Source organism: Mytilus galloprovincialis, chromosome 1, assembly GCF_965363235.1.
Source record: "Mytilus galloprovincialis chromosome 1, xbMytGall1.hap1.1, whole genome shotgun sequence".
In the NCBI taxonomy this organism is placed as follows: domain Eukaryota; kingdom Metazoa; phylum Mollusca; class Bivalvia; order Mytilida; family Mytilidae; genus Mytilus; species Mytilus galloprovincialis.
Window position 1 is genome coordinate 111,195,943 of NC_134838.1, and position 15,467 is coordinate 111,211,409.

General features: G+C 31.5%; 1 protein-coding gene across 2 annotated transcripts; it reads right to left on the bottom strand.

Annotated features, from left to right (window-relative positions):
- Window positions 1-6,160: 6,160 nt before the first annotated feature.
- On the bottom strand, window positions 6,161-14,590 carry LOC143051617 (ras-related protein Rab-13-like). Of its 2 annotated transcripts, XR_012970856.1 has the most exons (5): window positions 14,335-14,590; window positions 10,224-10,407; window positions 9,380-9,525; window positions 8,037-8,242; window positions 6,163-6,561 (listed from the first exon to the last, which is right to left on the bottom strand). XR_012970856.1 is itself a non-coding variant. In XM_076224517.1 (4 exons), the coding sequence occupies exons 1-4, from the start codon at window positions 14,506-14,508 to the stop codon at window positions 8,135-8,137; spliced, it is 612 nt and encodes a 203-aa protein (XP_076080632.1). In that variant the 5' UTR covers window positions 14,509-14,590; the 3' UTR covers window positions 6,161-8,134. The 2 variants fall into 2 exon arrangements, 1 of the variants encoding a protein (XP_076080632.1); XM_076224517.1 differs by having other exon boundaries at window positions 6,161-8,242.
- Window positions 14,591-15,467: the final 877 nt, after the last annotated feature.

A 15,467-nucleotide genomic window follows, 5' to 3' on the forward strand; every position in this document is an offset into this window, starting at 1 on the left:
CTGATTCTAAGTTTTGTAATTAATTTTCTAAATTCAAAGTTTGGGTTAGAGAGGTAAGGTTTGATCAAAATGATTTGGCTCAAGTCCTTTATAAAAATTTAGTGTACTTTTATCGTCAATAGATTTCAACTTATCCATCAACAGGTTCTTGTATTATGAGTTTATTTGGGGTTTAATATAGCTTTTAATATTTTTTAATTGTTTTAAATTATTACAGGTTTTTAGTCTATCTATATCAATGTTAGATTCAGAAAGAATATATTTTGCAAAAGTGAACCATGAATAGGAGCCACTAGAATCCAAAGTTTTAGTTAATTGAAAAGATTCATGTAATAAGGGATTCAAATTTGTGGTGAAAAGCCTTGCTAAATACATAATAGTTTGGGTTTTTATATGACATTCAATAGGCAGTCTTCCCAATTCGTTCCTTGTACCAAAATTTGAGGCACTCTTGTTAGTGCCAAGGGTAAACTTGCAATAACCAAGATGCAAGTTTTCTATTGGAGTCTTGTCAATAAAATTAAATGGGTCCACAATTTTTCCAGAAACCAAAGCTCTTTTTTTAGCTTTGAAATATGTTATATATGAGTCCAAATATGTTATCTCAGAATTATAAGTTAATATAGGTCTCACTAAGGTGTCAAATAAGTTATTTGACACTCTGATAGGAAGGCTGCCAAGAGAATTAGTATATGTTTTAATAGAAAACAAAACCTTTTTTGCCTTTTTTGTTAATTCAGCTGTACTATGACTGAGATTACCATTTGATTTAATCAGCAGACCCAAGTAAGGATATTCCATAACATTCTCTATTTTTTTTGTTTTTATATACAAGTATAGATGTTTCAGGCTTTTGCTTTGTTGTTGAAAAGACCATACTTTTTGTTTTATTTATGTTTAGAGAAAGCTGCCAGTTTTCACAAAACATGGAAACTTTATATAGACTATTTTGGAGACCCTCCTTAGATTCTGATAGTAAAATCAGATCATCAGCAAACAGGAGGGAGCCTAGTTTACTATTTATGAGCTCCAATGGACTTGAGTTGTCATCTTCCAAACCTTTAGTGATATCATTTATAAAAATATTGAACAAAGTAGGACTTAATGAGTCCCCTTGTTTCATACCTCTAGTAATGTCAAAATAGTCAGAAATGTGATCTTTATATTTTAAAGAGGATTTTGTATTTAAATATTCTTGTTTTATTACCCTGTAAAAAGACTGTCCTACTCCCATTTTGCATAATTGATATAGAAGGGCTGTCCTCCATACAGAGTCAAATGCCTTTCTGAAGTCAATGAAGCATGCGTATAAATTTTTGTTATTTTTGTGTATATATTTATTGATTAAAGATTTTAATATGAAAATACTGTCAGCAGTTCTGTGGTTTTCTCTGAAGCCAAACTGACAGTTATTCAGCTGTTTATCCACAACTGTGATTAGTCTATTATTGAGTACAGCATTGAATATTTTAGGAAGATTACTGATTAAAAATATACCTAGATGTAATTATTGGGATCAGATTTGTCTCCCTTCTTATGAAGTGCTATTATATATGAGTCCTTCCATGATTTTGGGTATATACCCATTTTTAGAATTAAATTAAATATTTTAACAATTGACTTAATTATTACTTGATTTGAGGTTTTAATTATTTCATTTATAATTCTATCTGGTCCAGCAGACTTTTGAAGTTTTAGTCCTCTGATTACCTTATTTACTTCTGAACAAGATATTGGAGCATCTGTTTCAGCTTTGAAATCTATATTATTTTCTAATAGCTTTAATTGTGATTCAATGTCTATCATAAAAGCATTATTTATAGATGAAGGTTTACCTTGATCTTGAAAATGCTTTATTAAAACTTCTTCATCTTTTAATACCTCTGGTATTTCATCTTTTTCTGTTTTATTCTTAAGAGATTTTAAAATTTTCCAATATTCCTTTGGATTTTGATTGATATAATCACTTAAACAATTATAAAGTTTTTGTTTATATTCATACTTTTTCTGTTTAACCATTTTCTTTAAGTTTTTTTTTAACTCAAAAAACTTTTGCTTTAAACTATTATTATTTGGATTATTCCATATTTTGTTTCCTATTTTATTTATTTGACGCTTGGTTTCATATATAACATTGTCTGACCAAACTTGTTTAAATTTCCTTTTCTTTTTCCTCCTCTTAGTTTTTGGAGTTGCTTTACAAGAAAGGCTTGAAATATTATCTAAAATTTTTGTCAATTTTTCTGTAGCCTCATCAACACCAACCTGATTTTCCTCGTAATTAACCATTTCAAACTCTATTATCTCATTCTTTACATTTTCAGTCAATAACGCATCAATAAGTTTAAGTTTAGAATTTTCTGACCATTTATATGATTTAATCCAGTGCCACCCTTTTTCCTCAAGGCCAATTTCTTTATCTATATTTATAGAGCACTTCATATATAAAGTAGTTTGAACATGATCTGATAGGTATTAAAGTAAAATCGTTTGTTTTAAAATATTTGACTGAGGACAGGAGACTCTCGCTAACAACAGCATAATCAACAGTACTAAATCCACTGCTTGACATATATGTATAATATCCCAATGAGTCACCTAAAAATCGACCATTGAGTAAACGCAGCCTTGAAGACAAACACAAGTCTAATAACTTTGTACCAACTGTATTGACAGAAGTATCTTGATTGTTTCTATTTATTTCTGAATCAGTAATATAATTTTCAGGGAGTAAATCAAAACCATCAAAATTATTGATGTGATCAGAATCATTTACAATAAAGTCAGCTCTTTGGCCAGTTCGAGCATTTAGATCTCCAATTAATACAATCTGTCCATTCATGGAGAAAGTAGATATCTCATTTTCTAAAAAATCTAAGTCATTATCATAGTGAGATGATGAAAAGGGGGTATATAAAGAGCACATAGATAAATAGTATGTACAAATCCAAAAAAGTTCTTATTCAACTTAAGCCATAGTCTATTTGGCGAGGTTGTTGCTTCTTTTAAATATGTAATGCCTTTAAAGTATGGCTTTTTAATAGTAACAATAATGCCCCCACTATACCTTCTTGCTTTTTTTCTTTTTTTACGGGACTTAGAGATAATACAATGGCCTTCCAATTTAAATTCTTTAGATTCTCCCTTCCAGGTTTCTAAAAGTATGTTTATGTCACCTTTTAAATTCTCAATAAACAATTCATCTTTAAGTTTGTCTCCAAGGCCGTGAACATTCCATGAGGATATAGATAAATTTTTATAACAATTTGACATTTGAGCATATAAATCTTTCTTATTTTGTTGTAAACCTGAAAACCTCAATATTCACAATATCAAGTTCAAATGATAAAATATTACACTTTTGATTTTGCACCATAGGTTTAATCTTTCTCTTTTTTTTCTTTTTGCCCTAAGCCTTGACAGTTTAGGAACATACATTTAGTTTTTCACTCATTATAGAAGTAATTCATTTCTATATTACACATATCTTCAGAATTAAGCAAAAGAGACAATAGTAAATAAGTCGATGTCATATTGTTAATACACATACTTAAATTGTTTACATACAAATAAAAACTATACACATATAAATTATACAGATTAGGGTTGATTTCTGAATTACAGGCATGTATCATGCGTTTAAATCCAACATCACTGACAATGAATATTATGTTGAATGAGGTAATCATATACTTTTTATGTTTAAAGAAAAACATTCAATCTAATCATTGTTACCTTTATTTTCGTTTTTAAGTTGAGTTTGTTGCATAGAAGAGATCTTTCATTTTGCATTTGCACAACTTTACGTTTTGGAGTTTCATGATACACAAATAGGAGCATCCCCCCGGTGTTATGACGACTTTGATTTTGGATATGAAGTAGAAGCATAATGATATGACAACTTAGCCATGTTGACTGTTTTTTTTCCTATTCGCTTTGCTCAACAATTTTAATACGTTTTTAAATATCCTGTGAATATCAAAGTAGAAGTGCACAAGAAGATGAAATATCTGTGCAATGTATGACATACATTTGTTGGAATTTATTTGGCAAAATAGCCTTGGATTTGTGATAATGTTTGGTTTATGTCAATGTGAAAATTTGATGCTAAAATTTTCCTGATCTGATCTGAATGTCCTTGTATAAGGAACTACTGATGCATTATGACTATTTTTTGGCATAAATATTTTGTTGCGGATTTCATTTACAAAACATTTGATAGCTGTGATCCAGTTTTTGATATGACATGTAGTGGATATATGGCAATTTGTTTGTCATAAGTGAATCGTGATTTTTTTTTAAATTATGCTACTCAATGTCAAAAATAAATTACTTGTATATCTATAATTTTGTATTACTCTTTGATGGAAATATGTATAATCTACTATGATACCATATCCGTTTTTTGGTTTATTTTTTTATAATATAAACAAAAACAACAAGAGAGACAAAAATAACATTAATAAATTAACATACACACATGATTGTTTAAAAGATATTTGGGTGTTGCCACACAAAAAAAGGGGGGATTTAAAAATACAGTTTATGTTTCTTTAATTAATCACCATTGACCTGAATTTATATCGTCTTCAAATGAGTTAACGCCCTTTTGTTTTTTTGGATTGGGACAGATCGCTCATGTACTTCATCAGTTGGTGTTGTTGCTGGACGTTTTTCACTACGAGAATCTGGTATACCTGGACTAAATTGAAACACCATTGTCTGTATGTTTGAATTTTTACCTTTAGCGTCCCTGATTTTTTCCTTCGTTTCGTTGATTTCTTTTTTTTTCTTTTTTCTTTTGGGGGTTTTCTACTTCCTCCAAAATATCATTGTTTCTTTTCGATGGAAAAGTAGATTTGGTGATTTTCTTCGAGGCCTTTCCGAGTAAACTTGATACCTCTTGTTACGGACAGTAATATTTTTTGGTGATGGGAGTTTTTCTGTCAATATCAGAGTCTAGGTATATGCGCACCATACCTCTAACTCGCTGTAGAACTGTAGATACCGTTATTGGTGGACAAACAGTCCCCCAGGATATCATCGGGTAGGCAGTCCATATTTAGGTACTATCATATATTATAACAAACCCTTCTATAAATTGTTCTTTTAAACATGAATAAACTGCATAGAAACTAAAGTTTCAACTCTCTCAAGCAAAGTTAATCTTAGATGGATTTACCTGTTATTTGCAGTTCCTTTTTTTGGGGGGGAAGGGGGGGGGGGTCGTATAGTGGTGTTGGTGTTCTTATGTACCTTTTCTTTTCAAATATTCGGCATTGAGCTTTTTTAATCAAGGTAAATCCAGAAAAACGCTTGGACGCATGAAATTTATAAAGCGATGTTTCGATACTAATCTAAAAGCTGACTATCCAATTATAGACTTACAATGTCCTTCAAATGTGTATGCTTCCATTCAGAAATTATGTAGGCTGTGTTTTGTTGAATTATTGTTGGTTACTTAACGTCGAGTAGCAAACGTTTCATGCATGTCCAGGACTTTGTTGTGATTTGTGTACTGTGGTTGTCTTTCTATCTCTTTTATTCCTTGTCTTATTGTTTTCGACTTATGTGTTGAATATTCCTTTTGTATGTTTTGCTCAAGTTTTTTAAGCATCAAACGTGATTTTGTACACGCTTTTGCTAACAGTGAGTGAACAAGAATTCATATACAAATTACTTAGGCAACGGTTGCACAAATCTGACTGTTGACAGTATGGATATTAACAGGATTGTCATATCATAGAGAACGTTTGTTTAAGCCACAAAAATTCCGTCGAGATGTAAAAGGTTGTTACCACATAAACTACCGTTTAGCATTGTCATTTTCTTCTTAATGGTTGGCATCAACTTCAATATATGAACAGATCAACTAGATATTTGGTATGGTATGATGCTTCAACACAAGTTTGTCGTAAGAACATCTACACTAATCTTATGAAAAAACACCACAGATTCAGCACTAAACAGACACCAAAAAGTGTTCAACGTGAACTAGGATATTGGTACATCTCATAAATGTTCATGGGGTAAAAAGGAAGCAAGCATTGTGTTGTTGTCAGCCATAAGACTTTTAATATAAAAAAATATAAAAATAACATCTTTTTTTCAGAATTCTAGAAATTTATCCGTACAATTGATAAATTGGAAATACCAGGAAACATTGATTATTATAAAACTCCGATCAAACAACAAAGTGTGAGGAATTTTTGTAAGGAAATGCCAACATGATTATTAGTTCTTCGTGTATATTAGTACTTTTAATATCATTTTCTACTGATTATAATACTGAGCCAGGTACGCATGTTTTGATTTCATATGCAGGTAAAAAATGGTTCTAATTAAACAGTGTTATATATATATGTTATAATTGTTATTCTCGTGGGATTTTGTCTATGTCTATGTGTGTTACATTTTAGTGTTATTTCGTTGTTCTCCTCTTATATTTAATGCGTTTCCCTCGGTTTTAGTTTGTTACCCCGATTTTGTTTTTTGTCCATGGATTTATGAGTTTTGAACAGCGGTATACTACTGTTGCCTTTATTCAACATTTCGTCACAACTGAAATTAACAACAAATTACATACATCTTTTTGTTATATATAAAACATATGAGTACACAAGTAAAACATTCAATATCACATTATTTCCTGGGATAAATTATAAACTACATAAATGTTATGAACATAATTGAAAGACTAGTACATAGTTACAAGTGACATTTCATATACCAGTGAACAGCTTATGTATCATATACACTTTTGAAGAGGTTCCTCAATGCTCTTCAACTTTGTATTTGTTTGGCTTTTTAACTATTTTGATCTGAGCGTCACTGATGAGTCTTGTGTAGACGAAACGCGCGTCTGGCGTATGCAATTATAATCCTGGTACTTTTGATAACTATTGATAAATATTTACATTATTTAGCAACAAAGAGCATGAAAATAAAACATAAAACATTATGAAATAAACTATATTCGTTTTCAAATTTCTAAAAAATCTATCAAATATGCCAAAAAACGTCACTTTTCAGGTGTTTTTTTGTCAGAAAATGAAAGTGGCCGCATCCGTGTTCATCCTCTACCTTTATATATGTTTTGTATTATCATCAAATACAACTTATATTTCAATATTATGAATGAACACGAATGCGGCCACTTTCATTTTAGACGGAAACCGTCTAAAAATTAACTAAAATGCTAAAATTTTGAAGATTTCAGTAATTTAGCATAACTAAATGATGCTAGAATGCGATATTTGTGCATTGTATTGTCAAAAACAGCTCATGTTTATGTAGCAGAAGCATTTTGCTTTCCCAAATATAGCTTAAAGATTACATTTTCACAATTTTCTAAAACTGCTATATTTTGGGGCCAAAAAGGGGTCTTACTGAACCTTCTTTAAATTTTAGAAATTCTTGGTGTTAAAATGTACTTAACTTGTACGGTCTTTTACACAAGATTTTTGTATTGTGAGTAACAGAAATAAAATGAAATAAACTGAATAAATATTGCAAATAAGTTACGATTTTTATGATGATCATAATCACGACACATTTGAAAATACATCGAAAAGGGCAATGAGGTAAAAGTAAACATAACAAAATCCACTAATAACAACCTTTCGATCACTTTGTTAACATATTGAAAGTTAATATCCACAACATCCCCACCAAGATGCAGTACTGTCTGGTATAGAGTCTAGGTTCCAAGGAAAATTCAAATCGGAAAGTACCTTATCAAATGGCTAAATTAAAAGCTTAAACCCATCAAATTAACGGAAAGAACATATCTTATTTCTGACTTGATACTGGCACTTCTTATGTATATAATGTTATAATTAAGTAAATTAACCCCAGCACACATCCCCGGATCCTTTTCCCTATTGTGTTACCAAACGTTTCCGGTTGAAATTATCTTTAAATTTTACGAGTATGTCTTACACCTTTACATATAATGTTCTTTGACTTTTTTATTATCAAGAGAACATTTTGAAAAAAGTGAAAGATAATTATAATTTTTATAACTTGTTACACACCTTTAAAATATAACGATGCCTCATATGAGCAGTGGTAAAGAAAACGTCAAACATTAATATTTCCTCTAATTTCAATTACTGTGTAAAGATTTCGAATGTTAATATCCACAACATCCCCACCAAGATGCAGTATTTTCTGGCAGGTAATCTAGCTTTATTGAGTCAAATTTATAATCCATAGGTTTGGAATATGTTCTGATTAGTTCCTGAAAAAGACACAATACAATAACAATTAAAATCAAGGAGTAAACAAAGACTCACAAAACCAAAAGACATTGACATCAACAGTTATAAATAATAAATAAGAAACAACACGAACTCCACTAAAAACCGGGAGTGAAATCAGGTGCTCCGGAAGAGTAAGCATTTCCTACACCGTATACGGCACCCGTCGTGTTATTTCTTTGTTCAGTTCGGTAATGATGGAAGGTTATTATGACTGAGGAAGAATGTCAGATATGATTTCTGCCACACTTTTGTCATAATGGCCAATCAGCTCAGGATGTCGATCGTAACATTTCTTGAGTGATGATCGTAATTTGATTGATTCATAGTCCTGTCTTAGCAACTTTTGAGAAAGCAGTATTCATCGTTCAACAAAATCAATTTACTTTAAGCTAGCTCTAGAGTAACGTATCAATTGAGACACATATACTCCATATGCTTGTGTCGCTGGGATGTTGCTTCACAGAAATGGAAAGTTCACCATAGGAAAATTAAAATCATCGCGTTTGTCATTAATTTAGGTATTTTACCTACCATCAGTAGTCATTTCTAGAAAAAAGACCTAGATATAAAGCAACTAGTTTTACCAAAAGGCGAACTTGGCGCGGGTATAATAGCAGATTCTTTCTTTTATGTTGCATAGATATTCCCTTATTAGGAATATATTACAGTATGTTCCTAATTTGTGCAACAATTCTTTGGAATGAATTCATATTTGCTGTCTATCTATTTTGATTTAAAAAAATAATAAAATGATACAACTAAACTACATTTGCAAATAAGTGAAATTTAATTAACAATACAGGGTGTAGCACTCGTTTTCACACTAATGACGCAATTTAAAAATACTTTTTTTTACCATCATGTCACTTTTCGATGTAAAGAAAAATAACGTGTTTAATTATTTACTCCCTTTTAACAGTTTTGTATTGCACTTAAATGAGATAAAGTACTGTAATTAGTAATTACTTCGAATTCTCCTAATGTTTATATAACAATGATCTTACCTACTCATAAGATTTGGTCCTTAATGAGTGTCTATGTATATTGAGTTAAGGACCTATCGATAAATTAGTAACATGTACATTGTATTGTCACCATCAGTAATTGTTACTTACCTGAGCCAATTTATAAAAAGCATCATCTACATTTTGGCCATCTTTTGCGCTTGTTTCCAAAAAGGACATCATAACATGTTGCCTTGCAAAGCGTTCGCCATCTGATGAACTAACTTTTCGACTACTCAATTTATCACATTTATTACCTGAAAATGAAGCTGAACACTTTTAAAAAAGAAATTCGAGTTAAAAATGTGAGCCAAGGCTCCGTGTTGAAGGCCGTACATTGACCTATAATGGTTTTCTTTTATTGGTTGTTATTTGGATGGAAAATTTTCTCATTGGCACTCACATCACATCTTCCTATATCTGTTAAGTATATTTAAGTTCATAGTGGGTTGTAATATGCTGTTTATTGGGTAACTTTGAACTATTCTTCTTCAGAAAAGGTATGCTGCAGTAAAAGCATAAACATGATATTACTTCATCGATGGATAAATGCGATAAAACTTGTGCAGATATGTAAAAAAAAAACATGCCCTAAAAACACATATTTCCAATTCAAATCACTTGTGTAACGCATTCTTTTGAAGAAATACATGTAGGCTAAGCTGATATATTTTTTAGTGAGTCTATTTGTCATGTATTAGTTTCAAACAGCAATTTCTAATAATGAGACAGTATCGGCATTTTCACAGTTTCTTCTGAATAGTAGATTTAAATGCCTTTAATAATCAAATATTAATGACACAATTCGGATACAATCTAACTGGCAATATATTGAAAACGTCTGAAGAATTACATATATAAGACTCTTAAGTGCAAAATCATTTTCAAAATCGAGAAAACTAACAGTGGCATAATCACACATGATTGTATTTTGTGTTCACACGTTAAGATATACCTAATAATATTTGAGGAATGTCTTCACCACATTTTATTCTGAAATCGTTCATCCATCTGACGCAATTTTTTAAAGATTCGGTGTTAGTGACGTCATACATAACTATTGCAGCATGTGTACCTCGATAATATCTTGCTATAATACTTCTGAATCTTTCTTGTCCTGCAGTGTCCCAAATTTGCAGCTGTTAAAATTAAAAAAAACCAATAGAATTTCATGAAAATGATTCATAACGTAATCTCATTATTCACGTTTAAAAAATCATCAGCACTACAGGATAAGTTCTCACAATTTATATACGGGCGAAAATGTCCTCGTTGCGGAAGTCATTTCTGTGACCGAGAATTGTAAAGATCAGCCTTTTTTGGTCTCCATATCACCTTATTCTTATAAAATGGTCGGTTTTTCAAGTGTGACATGACATGTGAACGAAGTAATACGATTCACTTGAACAACCAGACATTGTTCTTAGAAAGAAAGATTGAAACTTAAATATCACGGGGGCAATGGGTTTTTTCCTGATATCAAAGTGTACTAAGCTGGTTTGTGGTCAGGTGTTTGGGATGTCAAAGATTTCAATTATGTGCAATATCACGGACGTAATATAACAATGGGACAAAAATAAAAAGGTCAACTGGTCGAAGAGAGGCGAGACATTCAATTTTCGAATACAAATGGCAAAAAAATTATCAAAAGACAAACACTAGTTCATCAAACACCACTTATAAGATTAAAGTCTGCGTAGCACGTACCACATCATAAACATGGGGTAATCTCAATTGCACTGGATGCGTATGTTAATCCTGCTTCACATGTGGCATCTGTCGTGTAGTTATTGTTAGTACAGATACGGTGATAAAAGTCGAATTCGGTATGCCACATTCGGGGATACAAGGACAAGATTGTAACATTGTATAACACGCCAGTCATCACTGGAAAACATATTCCATACCGATCAACCATCTCGAAGTGGCGTCTTAAAAATTTACGAAGTGATGTTTCAACTACACCACTATAAACTCTTGGTTTTATTCACACTTGGGAAGCTAAAATCATCTCCTTTGTCGTAAAGTTTTGTTTTAATCGAACCTTATCGTTATTTACCAAATGTAAGTCAAGATATGAGACAGAATAAACTGTATATTTTGTATACCTTATCTTAAGTTTGGTGGGAAAGATGCGCTTAACATAGACCCCAAACTTTGTATTTTCAATGAGAGAACATCATCTATATATGGCTGAAAGTGAAGTTAAAGGATACTGATAACATATTTCGTTTTCCTCTTTAAAGAAGCTCTTGAATAAATTCAGCCGCTAATGAATTAAGGAACTAGTCTGTAAGAGAGGATATTAGATGGTTCCCATGGGAAAATTAAAAAAAAACCTCGACCTTCAAAAGTAACAAATATGTTGTCAATCAAGAAATCAAACATCTTGATAATGTCACTTTTAGAGAACTTGTTTTGTTTGTCCCTAAGACAAGATACTTGTTTTTACTTTGGCCATTCTTTTTTTAATCAAAGCTGGACCAACTCTTTTAATTTCTCTTTTAGTTTTGGAATCGGGAATTCTTATGAAGAAAATCAAAAGGTTTAAACTATTGCAATCTTAGATTGTATGTACTTTCAAAAATCTATTGATTTTTTTAGTATCCACATCTGATTCATGCAGCCTCTTGAACGAGTAGTTTCACAATTACTTTTAAGCCCGACTTTAATTGCTAATAAAATAGATACTAATAGATTTAAAAAAAGATTTAACGACTTATGTAGCATGTGCATTTATAGACCAGTTGAAAATTTTAATTCTGATTTGTGTCAATTCGGAAATATTGTCACGTCTCTTTTCGCACATTTAACGCATTCCCTGGCATAATTCTGGACTGAATCCGTGAGTATTTTGATTTTGTGTTTCCAATTGAAAGTTTTAGACTCCCGCTACTTTTGTCCTTTTGAGAACATATTTCAAAGAGAATTGTTACTGACAATGTTTAGTTCACCAGTAATAACGTCGTCAATATTGATATCCTGCAACACGAACGAGTTTGTAATAGTTATATTAGTTGCTTTTGGTTATGTTTAGGGATCAAAAATAATAATGTAGATACAGACTGATCTTTGAAATAGGGCAGTATTTTGAGGTGAACGGATTTATGATGCCAATGTTGATGACATAGAGACCTTTGTTGTCAAAGAAACTTTATTTGAATATTCTCTCTTTTTCATATTTTCCAAATTTGACTGGTTTGAAAATAGTGTGACTGCCAATTTCCAAGATGATTGTAAGTTTGTAATGGTTTGAATTTCGTTTGCAAAAGTAGTTTCCTAAAGTAAGTTGTAAATATAATGAAGCAAAGTGGTAAAAGCTACGTGCGAATGTGACAGATACCCAACGGATTTCGTATAAACGGGAGAGGGTCATTAATAGACGATGACCATGACTGCATCAAAGAGTAGAGTAAGAAATGTTGCTCATGTTCACCGACCTACAGCAAGGACAAGCTATAATACTTATTCTTTCAATTTTGCCATTGCAACCATATGTTGTCGGAGTCCCCAATTCTCGAATCCAACATTCTTCCTTTTGTCCACGGAGAGGTATTGCAAGATAAAAACTGTTTGTCTTATGGAATGTTTTAAAATCAAAGGATATACAAGAACCGAAACAATCGAAGAGCTGGTTGACCGAAACATTTAAAAAACAAAATAGTGAAATCATTTGAGGCCAACTTCGCCTGACAAAACTGATTGAGCAGGCTGATTAAAAATGCTAGAAAACAATGTTTATCTTCTATATAGATGGCTATAAAAACTGTCCACTTATCTTTTTGTCTATGAATGTGAATGATCAAACGTCACCAGCTTTGATTTCTTGTCAAAATCACATCATTTATTGAATTGAATTATGATATTGTGTAATCTGCAGGTAAAACTTAACCACTGGACTAAGGCACCCATCAAATCTGGAAATGTTTTGTTTAATTATCACTTTCGTTATAACTTTTTTTTCTTCTTCAGAAAACCATATATGCTTCTGAATAGTAGAGGTTTTATGTTTACATATAGAAAGGAAAATTGCGAAAGGTTAACGAATGACAGTATCGTTATGTTTCCATTGTAGACCTATTGACTATCATGACCGTTATTCAATCACTTCTTCAGTCTTTTGTTTTGTTTATGAGTGTACTGATTTGCCGTTTGAAAGAGTACTTTTAGTTTTGCACATATGACACGTGTGTGGTCTATTAATTTATGTTATATCTATTGGATATCTTCTACGAAACACAGCAACCGATATGTAATAGTACAGCAAAATGATTTCCTATTAACAACTACTAGCTTGATTACAGTTTACTTTTTCCTCGGAATGATTGTTTCTTTTTTGGTGTGTCTATTATGTTTTTGCAATCTGATAATCCATTTTTATAGACAAATGGAGTTTTTAAAGGGCTTATTGAATTTATGTGTTATTTGTGCACTTTTTGTTAGTGGATCGAATAAAATTTAAAATTTTCGTATCTTCCCCACTTAATCAGTGTTAATATGATAAAAAGACAAAGAGCTCTAACGATCATAACATTGCATATTCTTTTGATACTAATAAGTTGCATATATTTGATTTCTATGTAATTTATTGTACACGGTATAGTTTCCTTTTTGTAATTAAATGAAACAAATCATTAGATCAAAATATATTTGTCAAACTAAGGTGACACCTTTACAAAAAGACATTGGTTGACATAAAGGACATGTAGTTTATCCATGCATTAAATTAACATACCGTTTAATGTAAGGGACCTCGTCAGTTTTTCTCCTTTGCCATGTCTTTAAATTGTTTTGTTTATTACACATTTGTTGTATTTGGCAAACTTGGTGTTAATGGTAGATATAATTATTGTCTCGTTTCAATTTATTCACATATTGTTGGGCATTTACCTATAAAGTGAAAACAACTACACATACCGCGTACCCGAGCATTAAATTGCCAAAATTTAATATGGCACACACAATATCAACAACTAACCCATCTTCAGCATCCAATTAGCTACTAAGTACTGACCTACGTGACAGTTGGAATCATATTACATATTATCCATATTTAGAATTTGTACCTTCACTATTTTACCATCAAGTTGCAACGTTTGTACAGTAAAATCTACACCAATGGTCATCTTGCAATCTCGCTGAAAATGTCCTGTAGTGAACCGTCTAATAAAGCTAGTTTTCCCTACGTCTCCGTCTCCAACTAGAATTATTTTGAACAAGTAATCGTATGAATCCCCCATTTTTTAGTTTCGTTTTAAATCATGACGACTTTTAAAAAGACAAACTAATCATGCAAAGTATAATAAGCGGTTTAAAATTGTCGAGATGTTAAATGTAAACATTAAAATTACTTCCCATATAATGTGTACTTACCGCGGTTATTTAAAGGGCACTAGCTGTCATGTTCATGGTCACCGATTTGACTCAAATATCTTTTATTCTTTTAGAATGGAACAAAAGCTTAACAGTTCCTTCCAATCCGGAGTTGTGTGCAGATTTGATATGTTATCCATCAATTTCCCTTAGTAAAGTTCGAACTGCTTAATCTTCAGTCTTACGTATTTTCTTTTGTAGACTTGTTTGACTTCCTGTAATGACTTCTTCGGAGTTAAAACTTGAACTAAGCAAGATTGTGTCCACTATATATTTTGCATTGCTCCAGCATGAATGCTCTTGAAGGTGAGAGAATCTAAATGCATAATTTCATACGTTTTATTTATCAAGCATTAAGTTTTTTAGACGAATTAAACGATTTTGAAATTTCACTCAATACCGTATTGTGAAGTACTTGATGAAATCTTTCAGTAATGTATAAATCTTCGTCGGAGTGCTAAATATATTGTTTTAACTAAATGCAGCTCTGTAGCTTCACGCCTATCATGCTTTGTAGTATTAGTTACATCCCTTCATTTTTATGGTAGAGCATATATGTATTCATTTCTTGATTCATGTCCGTAGAAATGGCTCACTATATTCATTTGTTAGAAATACTAGTGGGAATATCTATAAACAATGTCAAAGATTCTTGACATTAGAACGGTACTCAGCAATAACATTAACGGTACCAATTTTTCTGCACCAGATGCGCATTTCGACAATGTCTCTTCAGTGATGCTCGTGGCCAAAATATGTAAAATCCAAAGCTTATATAAAAGATGAAGAGCTATAATCCAAAAGTTCCAAAAAGTATAGCCAAATC

Bases quoted from the DNA above. Each gene is read 5' to 3' on its own strand.
- LOC143051617 (XM_076224517.1), bottom strand. From the start codon at position 14,508: ATGGGGGATTCATACGATTACTTGTTCAAAATAATTCTAGTTGGAGAC. The intron at 10,408-14,334 runs GTACAAATTCTA...TAATTTTAACAG, and splicing joins TTGATGGTAAAATAGTGAAG to CTGCAAATTTGGGACACTGC. The intron at 9,526-10,223 runs GTATATCTTAAC...CTTCATTTTCAG, and splicing joins CATTCCTCAAATATTATTAG to GTAATAAATGTGATAAATTG.